A 16,844-nucleotide genomic window follows, 5' to 3' on the forward strand; every position below is an offset into this window, starting at 1 on the left:
TGCTGATTTGGTGACATCCAACTCAGTGTTGTAAAGCAATGTTAGTCTTGGGACAAACCTATCTTGGTATTTGAAACCATGCCGTTCCGTTCATTAGACTGACTGACAGACTGACCCCAGTTTTGGATAAGATCAGAACTTATTATTTATGCACTCGTTTGGATAAGAAAGAATGAATGTCGTCATTCTACATTGATCTTCTAGCTAAATCGGACCATGAGATCGTCGTCCCTTTCTGCCCACGTTTTTGGCCACATATCCGTGTTTTTCGCGTTTGTGCTTATAATAGCCTTGTATGTTCGGGTACACCTCGCCACAATCTTTGCACAAATAGCTTTTCTTAATGCCAAGATGAATTCTCCGTTTGTGGGATCGAAGCCCAGACTCCTGGACGAATTTCTTGTCGCATTGGTCACAATCGTAATAGAGTTTCATGCCTGCTTCTTCACTAGTCAGGCCCCGCTCACGCAGATGACCTTTTTCGTGGTCCTCCAAGACTTTTTTAATATTCGTACCGTAATCACAGTAGGTGCACTTGAAACGCTCGATCCCTTCGTGCTGTTTGATGTGGGCCCGGAAGACCACTTTCGAAGCATACTCCTTGCCGCAATAATGACACTGGAAAACACCCTTTTCGTAAGTGCCCGAGTTTTTCGAGGCGGTCCAGGCACGTTTACAACTCCCATAATGTTCCAGGAATCCGTCATGATGATCCTTCAAGTTCACAACCTTAAAACAACCCGGACACTTGACCTCCGGGTTGTCCCCGTGAAAGTTGAGCATGTGAGCGGAAATGGCCCCGGCATAATGGCCCATTTCGTCGCAGGAATGACACTCGAATAAGCCGAAACCGTGATTCCGCCGCATATGACTTGTATGCGCAGTATCAAATTTGAAAGCAGAAGAGCAAAACTGACAAGAGTAGTTCTCACGTTTCATTTCAGTTTTGCCATTCTTGTGGGTAAGGACTTCCAGTCCTCCGGTGTATGGTCTTATGTGTGAGATGACCTTGGCATGGCACTGGTAGTTATGGATGACGAAATCGTAGAAAGTGAGACATGGAGCTTGGCACTCATCGCATCTGAAGTCGCCCAATTCATGGTAGAGCTCTTTGTGACGGTTTAACATGACATGTCCATTGTAGACTCGGTCGCAGATGTAGCAACTCTTGGGGAACTTCATGGCCTCCACGTCCTCGTCGTTTTCCCACAACGGCTTGAAAAGACCCTCAAGCGACTCGGGATGGCTGGTCGCCAGATGCTTCTTCAAATCGTCGAAAGTTATCACTTCCTTGTTACATTCTTGACAAGTGATCTTCCGTTTCTTGCGCTGATGGGTGTGGTACACATGAATGGAGTTGAACACTTTTGAACAATGATGGCACTTGATCTGCCTTCGTGGCATGGCGGACTTGCTATCGTCCAATGCCTCGTCCTTCATTCTCCTCTTGGCGGTGGAAATGCCGCCCTTTCGTGAACGCTTTTGACAATACTCACAAGAGTCGGAAAACTCATTTTGACAATGCTTGCACTCAACCTTCATTTTCCTCTTCTTTGCTCGTCTCGGACGGCTCCATTCTTCTTGCTGGTCTTCGTCATCTTCGCCTTGATCCACCAGATTATTCTCCGACTCTTATGAGAAATTCAAATCTGAATCATATGGTCCATCCGGAGCCTCGTCAAACTCATTGAGAATTTCCATACTTGGGTTTTCATACTTTAAGCTGGCGTCTAAGAAAACGTGATTCAAATCAACCCCTACGGATACCTTAATCTCTTCGTCTGGTTCCTCGCTCAATATCAACTGCTTGGCCTTCTGACAATGGGGACAAATCTGTCGATTATCCGACTTGGTCCCTGAGTGGACCTCTTCGAGTTCCATTTTATACGACGGGAAGAATTGACTACATTCCGTGGAAGCCCAACGTGGAAATGGATAATCCAAGGTAAGGAAATAGCTCTGGTCCAACATGACATCTTGGACAGGGTAACCTTGGCACACTGTGGTGTCGACCAAGGCATCCATGAGCTTGGTTACCAGGATATCTGCATCCTGAGTGATCCCATGATCCACCTTTACTCCTTGGGCTCGGTGTATATAACGGCCTGAACCGATCTCTATCAAGAATAACTGGCTTGTATACGGATCCCCATTCTCATCGAAGTAATCAAAGGTGGAGCGTTGGAACACAATCCAATTCTGGATTTCAAGGTACAGCAAATCCTCGGATTTCTTGTGACGCTGCTTGAGTTTGTCGAGCAATAGAGGCAAGAAATCCATGCTGGAGGAGTTGGTGATCTTTTTGAAGCAAAATACATTCACAAGACACCAACACTATATTTCTGGCATTTGTGTACTTGAAGTGAGATGTCGCAGTGTCTCCATACTGCTTAAGTTGGGTGGTTGACTTTTTCTGAGGTTGATATTGATTGAAAATTAGTATTGCTGTTTTTCTGCCCAAACTGAAGGAAAATCAAAAGCTTGTCGAGCGAGTGTATATTCGTATTTCATTTTGCATGAATTTTCACCGTATCTTGGAAATGAAAAGAAGCATTAATCGCCAAAATACGTAAACTGTAGTGGCACTAGATCTTTGTGTTTGTTGTTTGGATGTGTCGCTCTCCTTATTTCAGCTTCAGGGTGACGCAATTTCTTTTCCAAGCCATGTGTTCCTCTCTGTCATGGATTATTCAAACTCACTAAAGCTAAAAGCTTTGCATTGTTTTAGCCATTCATTTTCAGTGACCATATTTACACCCTTTGATTTGGTTTGTTTTATTCCTAATGAAAGAAATGAAATTCTTAGCCATCCATCTCCTTTGCATACTCTCAAGTGAAGGAATGACCTTCTGACGTCTGACCAGATCTAATCAGACGATTCTGATCATACAGCACACATCTTGGCCAAATGACCAATTTAAAAGCAATTTTAAGCAACAGATATGCCCAATTTGTTCCTATTCAATCATCGTACCACAAATTTGTGGCAGCAGACTGGTTTGCCGTCCAAAATGGGCTGAAGGTTAGTGTGATTCAACCTCGACAAGAGCATGTTCCCAAATCTGAGCTACTACATCAAGAGTACAAGGATTTCATGTGGAGTCACTTCTACCCAAACGCCCCAATTCCCCATGCATTGCAAATGGTCAAGCATCGATCTCAATTGGAGGGCCTGGTTGAACAAGAAATGGAATTATATCTTTATTCAGGCGTCTCATTTGAACTTCGATCAACCATTGGGCAGGAATTACATGGGCTCTGCTTGGTATGTCACTGGTCCAAGGACCATCAATACTCTCCACTTCAAGTCAAAGCCAAAGAATGGCATAACACAGCGGCGGAATTAGCCTCTGAAATGATGCCTCAACTACCTCAAAAAGCGTGGAGACTTCTACAATTCCAGCATTTGTATGACATTTGTCAAAGTGCCATGGACAAATATCAAGCCAGCCAAGTGCTTTGGTTTGGCATGATGGCTCTCAAACCACAAGCTCGAGGTCAGAATACATGGTTCCTTGGGAATCAGACCCTATGGAAAGGGCAGAGTGAAGATATCTTGTTTGGTACCCAAAGCAACTTTCCTGGATTTGACCGACAGGTCGGTAGCCTCTTCCCTGGAGCAACTGTGTGGGATGAACTCCGATATGCTGATGAAAATTTGGTTCTTGAGGGTTGTCCTGCGTTTAAATCCATCCATAAATGCGAAGGAATCAAGTTCTATTTCCAACATCTTTACTCCTTTTGACCATTTCATTATTTCCTTAGCATTTTATTTTTCAATAACAATTAACAAATTGAAAAAAGCTTTAAGTTACATTTTCAGAATTCTTATTTCAGTGACCCGGTACCTTTAACAATATGAAGAGTTGAAACAAGGGGGAAAGGGAGGGGGGCTTGACTTGGTAAAAATTAAGGTGTCTACTTTAACAGCTCATTTAGTGTCACAATTATTCAATGGCGAGAACTAAAGGGTTGAGGCATGAGAGGAGTCTAATCAAAGTTGTGTAACAATCAACAGTTTTCTTGATATTTAGATTTGACATGCCAACATAAGATCCATCTAGTTTCATCAACCTTGAAATGGACAAGTTAAATGCTTACTTTCTTTGGGTTCTACGCATAGAAATTGAGAAATGGTCACTATATGGTACAGTCTGTTGCGCTAAGGGTTTTCATAGTATACTGTAATATTTGCAAGGTCAAATGAGTGATGAGGCATGTTTTAAAGGCCAACTAACAAAGATCCTCATCAGGAGGAGGTACCACGCCTTGATCAAAGCCCTCTGTTTCCTCTTCTTCCATGATGATTTCACCCTTGAGATGTCGATCTTTGCGGCGCTTCAACTTGGCAATGTTCTGTAAGAAAGAAGAGATTTCTTCTGTTAGAATTTGTGGATTGTTGTTGACCATCTTCCTGAAGATTCTTGGTATTACCTGTTTTCGTAAAAGAGAGATGTGCAACCAATCAAAAACTTGGAGGGAAAAATGTAAACAAGGAACTTCGAAGTAACGTTTAAGTAAATACAATCAAGCCTTAAAAAAAAGAATAATGAAACCGAATAGACAAATGAGATAAGAGGATGCAGAATATTGAAGACCATGAAAGTGCAGCCCTGTGTGCAATCAAACTGTCAACTTGTTTTATGTGAACATTCCATCATGCTTACCTCGGGAGAGGCTTGAACGATCCTGCCATGAGCTCTAGGACTGAGATTAATGGCCTCCAAATCGGCAATGGTGGCTTGCTTCTTGAGTTTGGGTCTGAGAGTGGAAAGATCCAAGGATTGGAATTTCTCCGGCAGATGAGCCGGAATGTGGTGAGTTCCATCTTCAGTCAATTGTCGAACAATGCTCGTTCTGTAGAGAAAAGGAGGACGCTAGTGATTATGTGGGTGGGTAGAGTCTTCTAAGGATTCCAAGGTACTTCAATTAAGACGTCTCTAAAGGCCTGTGCCCCTCTTACTGAGAACGGAGATGGCGTGTTGCTTGGGCTATTATTAATGATAAAGGCTCATTACAATTCTTTGTACTAAGGGGAGGAAGCCACTTGGTTTCGACATGTACAAACCATGCTTTCGCCCTCCGCATTCGACTCTTTGCTCCATATTTCATGTTGTATTAATGAGCTATGAAAATATCTTTAAGTGATGTTTTAGGGAATGCCGTTTTGTTGTTCAAATTCTTATGTTTCTCACCTTCGTGATAAAGTAATGAGTGATTGATGGTGAACTGAAGGCCGCCTGGTCCTGCCTTCTCTCATGGCCAGGGCCTTGAAATGATTTTGTACTGCCACAGTGAGAGTGGGTCCATTTTCCTCGTCGATGATTTGATTTGCCTCTGCCAAACAGTCGTAGCCATCTTTGCCAATAGCAAGATAGGCTTTTGTGGCCATGTGATACTTGGTGTCCTTCTTCAAGTATTCGTCACCAATTTTGACGTACTGCGCGTCAACTCTTGAACCATTGGGTTTCTTGGGATCAAAAACGAAGGAAATCCCGCTCACTTGAGGGAAACGCCCCTCCAGTTTTGGATATTGAGACACTCCATTCTCAAGGCATTGTAGGACTTGCTCTCCTGCAAAAAAAAAAACCACAATATTCTTTATGAAAACTGTTCAATGGTGCCAGGCAATAACTCGAGCCCCAATACCTGTAACTTCAACCAGGACAAGTGGATCAATCATGGGTAAGATGGTAAGTAGATCCTTGAGGAAGAAAGGTCCCGCTGGATGGACCTGATCAGATCTGAATGTCCCGGAGTTGAGAAGGGCAAAATCTGCGTTGGTAGCCGCTACCATAATATCACAGATGAAGTTGCCCAAGTTGGTCTCCTGGGTGCGAATGGCCGAGAAACGGCCGTCCAAATCACATTGGAACTCGCCCAGCTCTTTGCACATTTCGGCCTCCATTTTCTCTGCAAATACAACGTTTAGCAATGCAAGAAAGCTCCAAATTAATCCCAAGGGGGAGAGGGAGAGGTTCCCCTGGGAGAAGCAAAGCCTTTCTCTTTGATCCTCAAGGCAAAACAAATTTTGGATCTTGAGCGTTCAATGCCACGCAAGTATCTGCAATACCTTCATATTTCTCCAAAGTAGCAGCCAGCTCTGGGTCTGGTTCAAACTCCGAAGTGACCTCCACAGCCTCAATCTCAACCGACGGCTTCTCCTCGGTGAAATTGACGGTGACTATCGAGAACTGTCGAAAGTCGGTTCCACTTTTCAAAATGTACTTCCCGTTAATCTAAAACAGGAATTATAATGGTCTCCAAACCATGATATTTTCCACCAAAAGGAGAGAATAGTTTGATTCTTACCATTTTCTTTTCATAAACATGGTCATGTCCGCCGAGGATCAGGTCAATGTCGTCAACCTCTTCAGCCAATCGAACATCATTGGGAGTCCTCATGTGAGTGAGAGCGATTATGTACTCGCAACCTTTTTCTCTCAACTCCTTACATAGCATTTTGCCCACCTCCGCATAGTCTGTGTAAGTGACTTCCTCAGGGTTAATAGTGGCCAAAGTGTCCAACCATTCCCTTTCCACCAATCCCATCTGCAAGAGAATACTCCATTCAAAGACATCAGCTCTTTGCCATTCCTCACTGATGATGCCACTCTCAAAACTTGAGAGGGTTTTGCCAAATCCCACGTAATCACAGAGAGCTCTTGGGAAACTTGGGAACAATCTCCGGCCTTAGGGAGTACGTGCACTTGTTTTAATCTGCTCCCGACTGCGTACGTATGGTTTTTTTTCCTCTCCCGTCCATATTAGACGGAAGAAACTTGTCGCAAGAGCTATTTTTGGCTTTCTCGATCAGAAAGCTCTTTACTGAGGGCGATCGACAAATTTTTCTTGCAACCACCTTACTAAAGTCCCGGGAGAAAAAGAGACCGGGGCTCTAATACGAAATTCCCCAGGGACCGCCTCTCGAAAGAAATGGAGCTATAAATTGAGTTGGAAAGGTGGTTGTTTTGGAAAGTTCCCACCAATCCTTTTGCACTTACCAATCCAATTTTTCTGCCGCACCAATCCATGATATGAGTAATCACTCCCTCGGCCAAGGGTCGGCCAGTTTCGTTGTCAACCACGTTGGACATGAGCCAAGGGAAGCTGTTTTTCTCGGTATGTTCCATGAGAGTGTCGATGCCAAAATCTGTAAGTGGCATGATCATATGCATTCATTATTTCTTCTATTTACGGAAATACCCAGAACCTGTTGGTTGCCAACAGAGTCAGTGGTCTTTGAGAGCGTCATAAAATCCAAGCCAACTCACTCATGGAACTTACCAAAGTCATGGTTTCCATAACAAGCGCAATGTGTTCCAACCTTTTCCAGAACCGGGATCATTTGCTCGCCTTTGGTCATCGTACTCACTGGAAATTGATTAATGATATAATGTCTAAGTTAGAAGTACCTTGAGAGGAAGAGGGAGGAAATATCAGGCTCAAAGAAGCTAAAGAAGGGCTTCATCTGACAAGTAACTACTGCACAATGGCGAATGATAAGATCCCAGGAATTGCCGCATTTAGAGCCGCAAACCAGACTAACGAGGTTCCCATTAGAAAGGATTGTGTTCTGTATGGACCTCAAAGGAACTCTTTTGAAGTCTTGTGACACATTCCTGGCAATGTGTGAACACAAGTATCTTCTTCCTTTTGTAGAGGAAAACTTGGTCTTCCAGGTGTTAAGCAGTTCACTTGCCTTTGTTTGCTTCATTCCGAGTACCACTCGGCAAAGCTACTTACTTCACTGCTCTGTACTTGACAAAAAACAACATATATCCAGAGGTTCGGTACTTGTATTATAATACTCCTGTACTGAAAGTGACTTGCAAGAAGTACTAAGGTTGATGTGCTCTTAGATGTTATCATACTTAAAGCAACGTGATAAGTTTAACTAGGCATTGAACATAGTGTATCAAATTCTATTCTTATCCAAGTGACAACCAGCCAATGCTCTGTACTGCAACTTGGACAACCCCATTCAGGTAAGGTAACTCGGTAAAGCCGAGAAAGTTAAGCCTCTTTTCAGGTATTCAAAATGCTAATCCTCAAACCGCCCGTGCTCATGAACCAAACGTTGCATTCTGAATCAAACTTTTCGTCCATTGTGGCTTATGATTTGACTTCAAACTTGGGTTTGCCGAGGTACGTAGAAAGTTCGTTTGACAAGCGGCTTTCAATTGCACCATTCTCCATTAGGATATTAGAGTACCAGCTTTGGCCTTATATGGAACAAGTCCTCGCTTCTCCCGCCTCTTTACCCCCCTATGTTCCAGGCACTTCTCTAATCTGACACTCAGCTAGTTTGACTGCAGAGACTTTCCCCAAGAAAGAAAAAAAACTACGAGGGCCTTGCCTGATCCACTTTGCTACAAAAAGGCCTCAACGCAATCAAGCCAGCCTGAATCCATTTGGACAGGCTCGTTCCAGTTGGGAAACACTCACTTATTGAAGGTGCAAAGATGTCGCCGGAGAACAACACAATGGGAGCCCGATCCTCAAAGCCCTTGATGGCGGTGGAAAAGCGAGCGGCTCCACCCACAGGTTCTTGCTCACGTGATTCTACGTTGTAGACGTCGTTGAAGTGAATCAAGGTGATCGTATCGGCAGCGGGACCCATCTTGTAGCGTGTTTCTTTGGCAGCCTGAAATGGAGAGCCAGGAGATTTTCTTAGTTTCCCACTGAAGCATATGGAACAAGCCAAACTTCTGTACCTTGGCATTTCCAATTTGCATTACAACTGAAAAAGCCTTTCTGACGCCTTTTAGTTGTACCAGTCTTCAAAGCTAAGATGTATCCAGGTATGATGAAGTTGTCTACCGTTACAGTAGATGCGCTAAACGCTCTTTTCTATTGATGTACACATGTATGCAGAAACTGATCCTTTGAAAGGGATAGCAAGTATTTTATGCAGTATTTTTGCCATGTTGACCACAAGCAAAGCAACCTTGAGCAGTATTGAATGAACAATTGGATAGCCAATGATTGAGTTAGGAAGTTTAGGCGAGAACAACAAAGGAACAAATAACACAAAGTGCTTGCTTCATTCATGAACCTTCAACATGATTTTGATGTGTTTACCGTGAGCGGTAGATGAATACTTATGATGCATAAAATTGAAAGAGGATTACAGACAAGGTGGAACTTAAGAAAACGGTAATCTGCTTCTAGCCAGGAAACTTTCTAATACGAAAAGAAATAGGAAAGAAAAGCCAGGAACGAAATTAAAAATCAGGCTCAACTTGATAAAAGTTTCATTGAATTTGGCAGACTCTTGCACTCTTGACGAACATTGTGAAAGGAACTCGAATATGTCTAGAGTAGAAGTATATGAAAAAATCAGAACTCTTTTTAGTTCCCCCTCTTTCAATCTGAGGTGATGATGATACTGTTATTCAACATAAGTATATCCATTCCAATCAGTCTTAAGGACTTAGTGAGAAAAAATAACGTGATTATTTGAAAAAAAACATTCATTATTGGGAGGACTTTTCAAACCGCTCTTTATTGTACTCGCTTGAAGGAACATTTAGGTCCTTGTTATTGGATATCTGGCGGTACAAAACAAAACAACCGGAAAAAAGATTGGAATAATGATTTCATTTGAGAAGATTTTACACCATAGCATAAATATTTCATTCAAATAGCCCAAATCACTATCGTGCCTTTGTTATTAGGTTTGGTCCATAAGACTCTTTTCAATGGTTCCCTTCTAAAGAAGAGATGAAGAGCCTTAGGCAAGAAAAAGTATTCTTTCCGTGTTTGCTAAACCATGTCCTTCCTCCTGAATCCCCTGGCTCGTGCCTATGCATACTCGAAACCTTTTTGTGGGGGCCTAACACAACCACTCAGACTAAGGATTAACTGACAACTCACATTCCAAAACCTGGCCTTTTTCATCCTATTCAAGCTCTTTGTAAGTGCAGACAGTTTGGGGTCAAAATCTTTGGACACAGGAGCGCTTTCTCAACTTGTGATTAGTATTGGAATATATGTCGAAGTAAAAGAAAAGCATAAGAATCACAAAAGCTGACAATCTATTTTAATCGGGCAAGTGAATGAGGAACTTTTCGAAAAATTTAACTGGAGACAATCAAACTGCCGCCAAGTTTGAGTGATTATCCATTTTGGGAGCCTGTGTGCTGTCAATTGACGTCAGAATTGACATGGGGACTCAAATAAATGAGCCTTCCTTCAAACTATTAATAAAATAATTCATTGTTTGCAAGTTCAAGCGGTTCGCAATACACTTTTGACCTAAACTTCCTGAACAATCGTTAAGTAAGTTTCATGATTTGAATGGCCCTCATTAACTCAAGTAATGTGAACTCAGCCGTTGAGTTAGAGATTCGAAAAGATCGTATAATACCCACCTAGCCAGGGTCTAGAAAATATGACAATGATTATTTGATTAATCACTGAAAAAGGTCCATATTTTGAGAATAATATTCCACTTACTTTTGCCGTTTTGACTGATTGTTCTTTCGCCAGCCGCCATATGCTACTAAAACCACAGTTGCTATATTTTTGGGGCACACATTCAAACGGCATTGACCTATTCAATATATTCTGTTGAATATCACGACACCAAATCACTTTTTTACGATTTTATCATGCCTCGGTAGAAATTCAAGAAACTAAAAAGGCTGTCGTCTTAAATGTGCGTGCATGAATAAGTGATGTGGAACACGCTATCTTTCCCAGCTCTGTTATTTTGTGTCTACCAATCTTGAAAATTGATTTTCAATGCATGAGGAAAGTTGTTTGCTTCATTTCAAGCTACACTAACCACCAGGAAAGCTTTGGTCAGCGGACAAGCGGAGAAACGCTACAGTTGTCTCCATAGAGCCCTATTTGGGAATAAGAATGAGGCTTTGGTCATTTTACCTTCTTAGCCAAAAGTACAACATTGGCAAAGCTGCTTGTGACTCCAGTAGCGGCTACAGAGGAAGCACTGTAAGTGGCATCTTTGGCGGTGGATGCAGCCGTAACCGTGGCATCCTTGGCAGTAGAAGCTGCGTTAACCGTTGTGTCTTTGGCATAGACAGCTGCATTTACAGTGGCATCCTTGGTTTTGACGGCTGCATGTACGGTCGAATCTTTGGCATACACTGCTGCATTGACCGTCGCGTCCTTGGTCTTGACGGCCGCGTTCACCGTGGAATCCTTGGCGTAAACAGCCGCGTTCACCGTGGCGTTCTTGGCGGTGGACACGCTATTGGTGGTAGCTTGCCAGATACCAAAGGATGAATTAACCAGTTTCTTCCATCCCGTAGAGGGTTCTGCTTGTTCGCCCTCCTCCTTGGAGTCCTGGTCGGGATTCTCGGGCTCAGTCTTCGATTCAGATTTATTGCTAGTGACACTGGTGACCGATTGTCGCTTGAGTTCTGAAGAAGCCCCATGGGCAGATTCGGATTTATCTGGCCTATCTCTTTTTTCCTTCTTTTCCCTTTTCTCTTTCTTTTCTTTTTTTTCCTTCTTCTCTTTGTGCTCTTTATGCTTATGCTTCTTTTTCTTCTTCTTCTCCCTCTCCTCGTCCTCCACGTCCTCAGGGTGCTGGGAGCCACTAATGGTGCTACTCCTGGGTGGCGGAGGTCGATAAGGCTTTTCCGATGTGATGGTGTTGCTCCTGGGTGGGGGAGGACGTGGAGGCTTGGGTTTGGCCTTCTCGATGTCCTCCAGTTCCTTCAGACGTAGAGGATCAGCCGCGTCACCATCCGAGGAAACGGGAATGGAATTCAGCGACTGAGTAGACGATGATTTGGAGGACATGACTTTTGGTTATCTTTGCCTAAGATAACCGCAGAGGCAGAACGATATTCACACCCACTCCAAAGTTTCACGATCCACGATCCCTCTCTAGCACAACTCACTTCCGACGCAAAACCCTAACTGAAGGGAACTGAGACTGCAAACACTCTGCCCGCTGGTTTTATTATCATGGGCCTTTTTCAAGGAAGCACAACTTGGGTAGTAGAAAGAAGGAAACACGGACCAACCAACTCCGGGGGAGGGAAGGAGCTCACTTACTCACCCTCTTCTTTCCTTCCTTCCTTCCTTCCCTCTTCTTTCCCCCTCTTCTTGCCTTTTTGTGATGGCCTTCTTTTCAGCCTTGTGACAGACTTGCAGGAGCCTAGTACTCCAGGAGTGGAAGGGACGGAGAAAGCTATCAGGGGCCCACCAGACCATGGCGATACTTGAGAAGCAGCAGCTCGATATTGTTCGCTTTTTGTTTCTGACGTTCTAGTATGCTTGACAAATAATTCAATTACAGGTACTTTCGAATAAACAGACCATGCTCAACCAGAGACTAATCAAAATGCGTGGTTCGGTTACCCACGCATCTAAAAGCATGCAAAAAAATATCTCATATCTATGCTTCATCTCAAGCTAATTAAAAACCCAGAGTCCAAACTTCTATTGGGTAGATTTATGGTGGAAACGAGTTGTGTTCCCTTCGACTTTGTATGGCCTCAGGGATCACATGATGGTTGTCCTCTCCTTTGCACCAGACACCGAGCCAGCAAGCACGGCGTGGCGCTGATAACATGGCCAAGCCTAAGGCGGATCGGGACCTTCTTCTCACGCGCCTTTTCTGCTTCTCCTCCCTCCTTCTGTTTGTTCCCTCGCATGTATCAGTAGGTGCTCGTATCCTTACAAGACCCACAGTTGGAGTTCACTGCCCGACCCACTACCGACCTTAGAGATAGATCCCTTCTCGTTTCAAGCCGTTCGTATGCGAGCCATAGTTGTTGCCTCCACCTTCAACTAGTCGGGGTCTAACTTTTGAGAACCAGGTCCTTAATAATGTTCGTTCAAGGGGAACCACTCAAAGTCACGAGGGGGTTTCAAATAAGCAGTGTCTGGAACAGAATCTGGGCAATTAGCTCCTAAGACCGACCTATTGTAATCGCATTCGACACGATCCGGAAACCGGAAACTGGAACCTGATTCGCTTGACAATAAGATAAAACGCATCAAGTTTAAAAGTAACGCGATTGTTCTAATCATAATAATAGCGCCAAGGTCAATTTTGTCGCTTGGGCCGATAGTTATCTTGACAGGAAAAGGAAAGAGCATGCTTGAGGATCTCTTGAATGGGTTGGCTTGGTTGGTTGGTTGGTTGGTTTCAGGGTCGAATCAACTAATAACACTTCATCTAGGTTTGTTCATGGGCGCTGACGGGCGTTGAAATACAAAGCGCACAAACGATGGCGAGGCCACGCGGACTAGTACAACAATGGGTATATGTGCGAATGCATGGGCGGCAGGTAGATGAAGTTCACGGTGCCTGCCGCTGTCCGGAAGTAGAACTTGGGATCAGGCCGAGGGAAACAATTTCCTTTCCACTTCTGTTTTTTTTTTTTATCGAGATACTGCTTCAGGATTGCGAGCCATCACGCCGAATCCTTCGCTTCTCTCCTCTGCATGAATTTGATGTGTTCCGTCAGAATTGACGATCTCGGACAACAAATCGGAAATGGCGGATTTCGTGTCATCTTTTTTCATCAAATGCCGGGGATCCAGAACCTCTGGAGGGTTGGAGGGCGAGCGAGATACTCGTCTCATTGGCGAGGACGAGCTGGAGCGATCCTCGGACGAGGTCGAGTCCACTCGTTCATCCGGGACAGTGGGCTCTGGAGGTCGCTCGTGAGGCTCCTCCACATCACTGTCCTCGTCTTCTTCATCACAGGTCTCATGGTTTCCAAGTGGGAGCGTCACATCTACGGACGACTCATTGATGCCCTCATCTTGAGGTAGGGGTGGAGGGGTTCGTCGTTGGATAACGCTGACAGGCCTCATGGATCGCAGGGATGGGGGGCCCAATTCCAATTCATCCGAAGAGGATTGCTCCAAACCCGAATCACTGGTTCGGTCTTGGCTCGAGTTGAGAACCTCCTCGTCAATGGCATGCCCTTCCAGATCCTCAGACTCGAGGCTCTCGGAAATGCTGTGTTCGGAAAAGGGCGTGACTTGACGAGAGCGAGACCTGGGCGTGCTAGTGGCCTCAGGGCTGAGGTCGTGAGTTTCCTGGGGCGGACCAGCCATGGGTTGGATGGAAACTACCAACCCATTATGTTGTAGGGTGGGCATGGGTTCATTGTTATTCCCGTCGGCTTGGGTTTCCTCCTTATCCCCGCCGTTCCTGGCACACATTGGCAACGAGTAAATAGCACCCATGATTCGAGCTTGCAGCAATCCCGAAGACTCAAGAACTTGTCACTAGAACATTTTGATCTTCACCAATGTCTTCCTTCCTCCGATGGTTGGCATCCAGCAGAAGTGAGATAGCCGGTTCCTCAGGAAACACTGGCGAGTATTTCTAGTCGTCAACCAAGCATACCAGAGGTCGACCGACCGACCGAACGTCCCTCCACATACCAGATAGTTGCAGATGTGAGCTGGCTTCCTCCATCCACTTTGCGTACCTTCCGAGCATATCGGTAGTCAGCGGCACCTGTACAGGTAGGGAGACAGACTAGCAAGCAAGAAGGATATTGAAGGTACGTACGCACTTCGGGGTATCCTTCCCGATCCTCCAACAGACTGGCGTAGACAGAGAGAGAAAAGTTCTTCCTCCTCTTTTTTTGTGCCAGATGCGTCAAGGGGTCGAGACTTTGCGCGTTCTTGCGTCAAGCTTGAAGACATTTTCCATGCGTTGGGGCGAGGCCAACCTGATGGCGGCGATGGGAGTGAGGGTGGCGATGCCCCTGTCGCACTTGAGACATGATTTCATGGACTGGGTTCGTTCAGCCTGCAGTACGTGTGCGTGTATCCAACGCAAGTTCATGCACATCCCAGACCTTCAACCCACTTCAGCGAAACGAATACGGAGGCTTCATTCGGTATTCGTTTTGAGAGCTGGAAAATGTTGCATCCATGGCAAAGATTGGCTGAAACAGAATATTGATAATCTCGTTTTCACTTTCAAGCCAAGAAAAGATGAGATTCGAGAGGAACACACACGGTGAAAGTACACAACTGTACTGTACGTACATGTACATGTATGTGAGATAGTTATGCGGCGGTTGGCGAGCAATGCTGGGTGCCAAATCCCAGCTCATGCAGTCGATTTCTATTTTCTTGTGTCGGCAATCTACAATCAGATACCCCCTCTATCACGAGATTGATGGGCATCAACCGAAGAAAAAACTTGTTGCAAGATTCGCACTGAGAAGAATGCATTGCCCTAAAAGACTGGTTTCAGCCTCGGAAGTTGGACCACGTGACATTTAAATTTTTCGAGCTTTTGTTCATTGTCGGTTTCCCGGTGTAAATTATTCATGCTCGCAAGACACTTCTCACAATTATATCAGTGCTTTTGGTGCTCGGATTGATGTGTTTGGGCACGAATTCATATCGCCATGGACACGAGAGATGAATAGATTTTGGCATGACATGATTTTTGGGGTACAATAGTAGGAGTATTACTAAGATATTGATCCATTTCCGTTCGGTGGTGCGTGAAGAGAAAACTTTCGGAAACGAATTTTGGCATCTGATTTAAGTTGATTTGTTATGAGATCTTTTGACCTCACTCAATAGTTTCTTTAGATAACGTTCTGATAATCTTCTTGGAAGATGGTTCAAAGACTTAACAGTAACTGAACTGTCTAACTGTGACATTTCTTCAGTCTTCTCACATTTACCGCTTGAAAACGCAGCTTCATCTTTTTAAGTGCCAAAATCCACAACCATTCTAAATTCTTGAGTTAGAATCAAATCTACCAAGAAGACCAAGGCTCTGACATTTTTGATGGAAACAATCATTATTCATGAGGATGACTAAAAGGGGGCCCTTTTCTAAAACCAAACTTCAGGCCAAAACCGAGAGCCTTCAACGAAGATATCTCTAGGCTTTCAATCTTTATAGTGTTTGATCGTTGCGTCTTATCATTAGATATATCCTCGAGGTATTTGGACCATTAAGTTTGGTTTAATGATGATAAAAGAGCAAATACCCAGAAAAACGAAAAAATAACCATAAGTCAATGGTTTTCATTCAGTCAGGAATTGAATTCGATAACATTATTTCTGTACATGACTTAATACAAAAGTAACATCTTCCTAGATTGTTTTTCAACGAGATCCGTGACTTATATCAAATACAAGCCTTGTAGTCATTGTGAGTTTTTAGAGTACTTGCACTTTTTAGGACGCCATGCATGATCGAAATCAATCGCTAATGAATGGCATATTGGAAAATGAGTTAAATCAGCGTATTGAAAAATTCACACAAAGCTAATGCAGACAGGGACAGGGCAGGATTACACTTATGAAAAATAGAGATAGAAAAAAGGAAACCTTGACCTACAATATACCAAAAAATGACTGTGTAACCTTCGAATAGCAGGATAGTCAGGAGTTACTAACTGAAAACGAACACTAAAACTAAAAATGCAAAGCAAACACCGGCAGATCGACGATTTGAAAACCAGTGATTGAAATTCGTTTTCCAAAATGTGATAACAAAGGGCAGGAAAAAAGAGAGCCTATTGTCTTTAAGTAAGGGTTGAACTTATCTTCGCTATTTGGGGGGTCGCATTGATTACAACAATTTTTGTTTAATCTAAACCAGGGAACCCTGGAGATGAATTTTAAGGAGTTCATCATCCATCGAAAGGCCTTCTCATCCATATCGAACTTTTCCAGTTCCAAAGTTTTGGCCTTTTTAGCATCCAGGTACTCGGGCATTTCATCTTGAAAATTTTCCTATTCAGCCAGAAGCTTGGGGCTAATGGTCAGCAGATCACATCCAGCCAATGCCTTGACCTCGCCAACGTTACGGAAAGAGGCCCCCATCACGACAGTCTTGTAATCGAAACGTTTGTAGTAGTTGT

At 43.9% G+C, this 16,844-nt stretch overlaps 3 protein-coding genes across 5 annotated transcripts in view; all 3 read right to left on the reverse strand.

Annotated features, from left to right (window-relative positions):
• Positions 1-204: 204 nt before the first annotated feature.
• Positions 205-1,440, reverse strand: LOC131884921 (zinc finger protein 93-like). Its single transcript, XM_059232816.1, has one exon. It carries the CDS (start codon positions 1,438-1,440, stop codon positions 205-207), a length of 1,236 nt encoding a protein of 411 aa, XP_059088799.1.
• A 2,270-nt stretch (positions 1,441-3,710) lies between these two features.
• LOC131885206 (uncharacterized) lies at positions 3,711-12,266 on the reverse strand. 2 transcript variants are annotated; one of them, XR_009373808.1, is made up of 11 exons: positions 10,891-12,266; positions 8,449-8,647; positions 7,288-7,374; positions 7,005-7,153; positions 6,313-6,552; positions 6,074-6,239; positions 5,650-5,913; positions 5,196-5,574; positions 4,668-4,857; positions 4,435-4,533; positions 3,711-4,356 (listed from the first exon to the last, which is right to left on the reverse strand). XR_009373808.1 is itself a non-coding variant. In XM_059233164.1 (10 exons), exons 1-10 carry the CDS (start codon positions 11,773-11,775, stop codon positions 4,234-4,236), a joined length of 2,682 nt encoding a protein of 893 aa, XP_059089147.1. In that variant the 5' UTR covers positions 11,776-12,265; the 3' UTR covers positions 3,711-4,233. The 2 variants fall into 2 exon arrangements, 1 of the variants encoding a protein (XP_059089147.1); XM_059233164.1 differs by lacking the exon at positions 4,435-4,533 and having other exon boundaries at positions 10,891-12,265.
• Positions 12,267-13,300: 1,034 nt separating this feature from the next.
• LOC131885225 (uncharacterized) overlaps positions 13,301-16,844 on the reverse strand; it is an 8,878-nt gene continuing 5,334 nt past the window's right edge. The window contains exons 1-2 of one of the 2 annotated variants that reach the window (XM_059233185.1): positions 15,001-15,150; positions 13,301-14,897 (exon numbers count right to left, since the gene is read on the reverse strand). In XM_059233185.1, the coding sequence (XP_059089168.1) occupies positions 13,369-14,184 (816 nt within the window). In that variant the 5' untranslated portion in view covers positions 14,185-14,897; positions 15,001-15,150 and the 3' untranslated portion in view covers positions 13,301-13,368. Of the gene's footprint in view, positions 14,898-15,000; positions 15,151-16,844 lie in introns of those variants that run through there. The other variant, XM_059233184.1, reaches the window with a different exon arrangement.

This window comes from Tigriopus californicus, chromosome 8 (assembly GCF_007210705.1).
Source record: "Tigriopus californicus strain San Diego chromosome 8, Tcal_SD_v2.1, whole genome shotgun sequence".
Lineage (NCBI taxonomy): Eukaryota > Metazoa > Arthropoda > Copepoda > Harpacticoida > Harpacticidae > Tigriopus > Tigriopus californicus.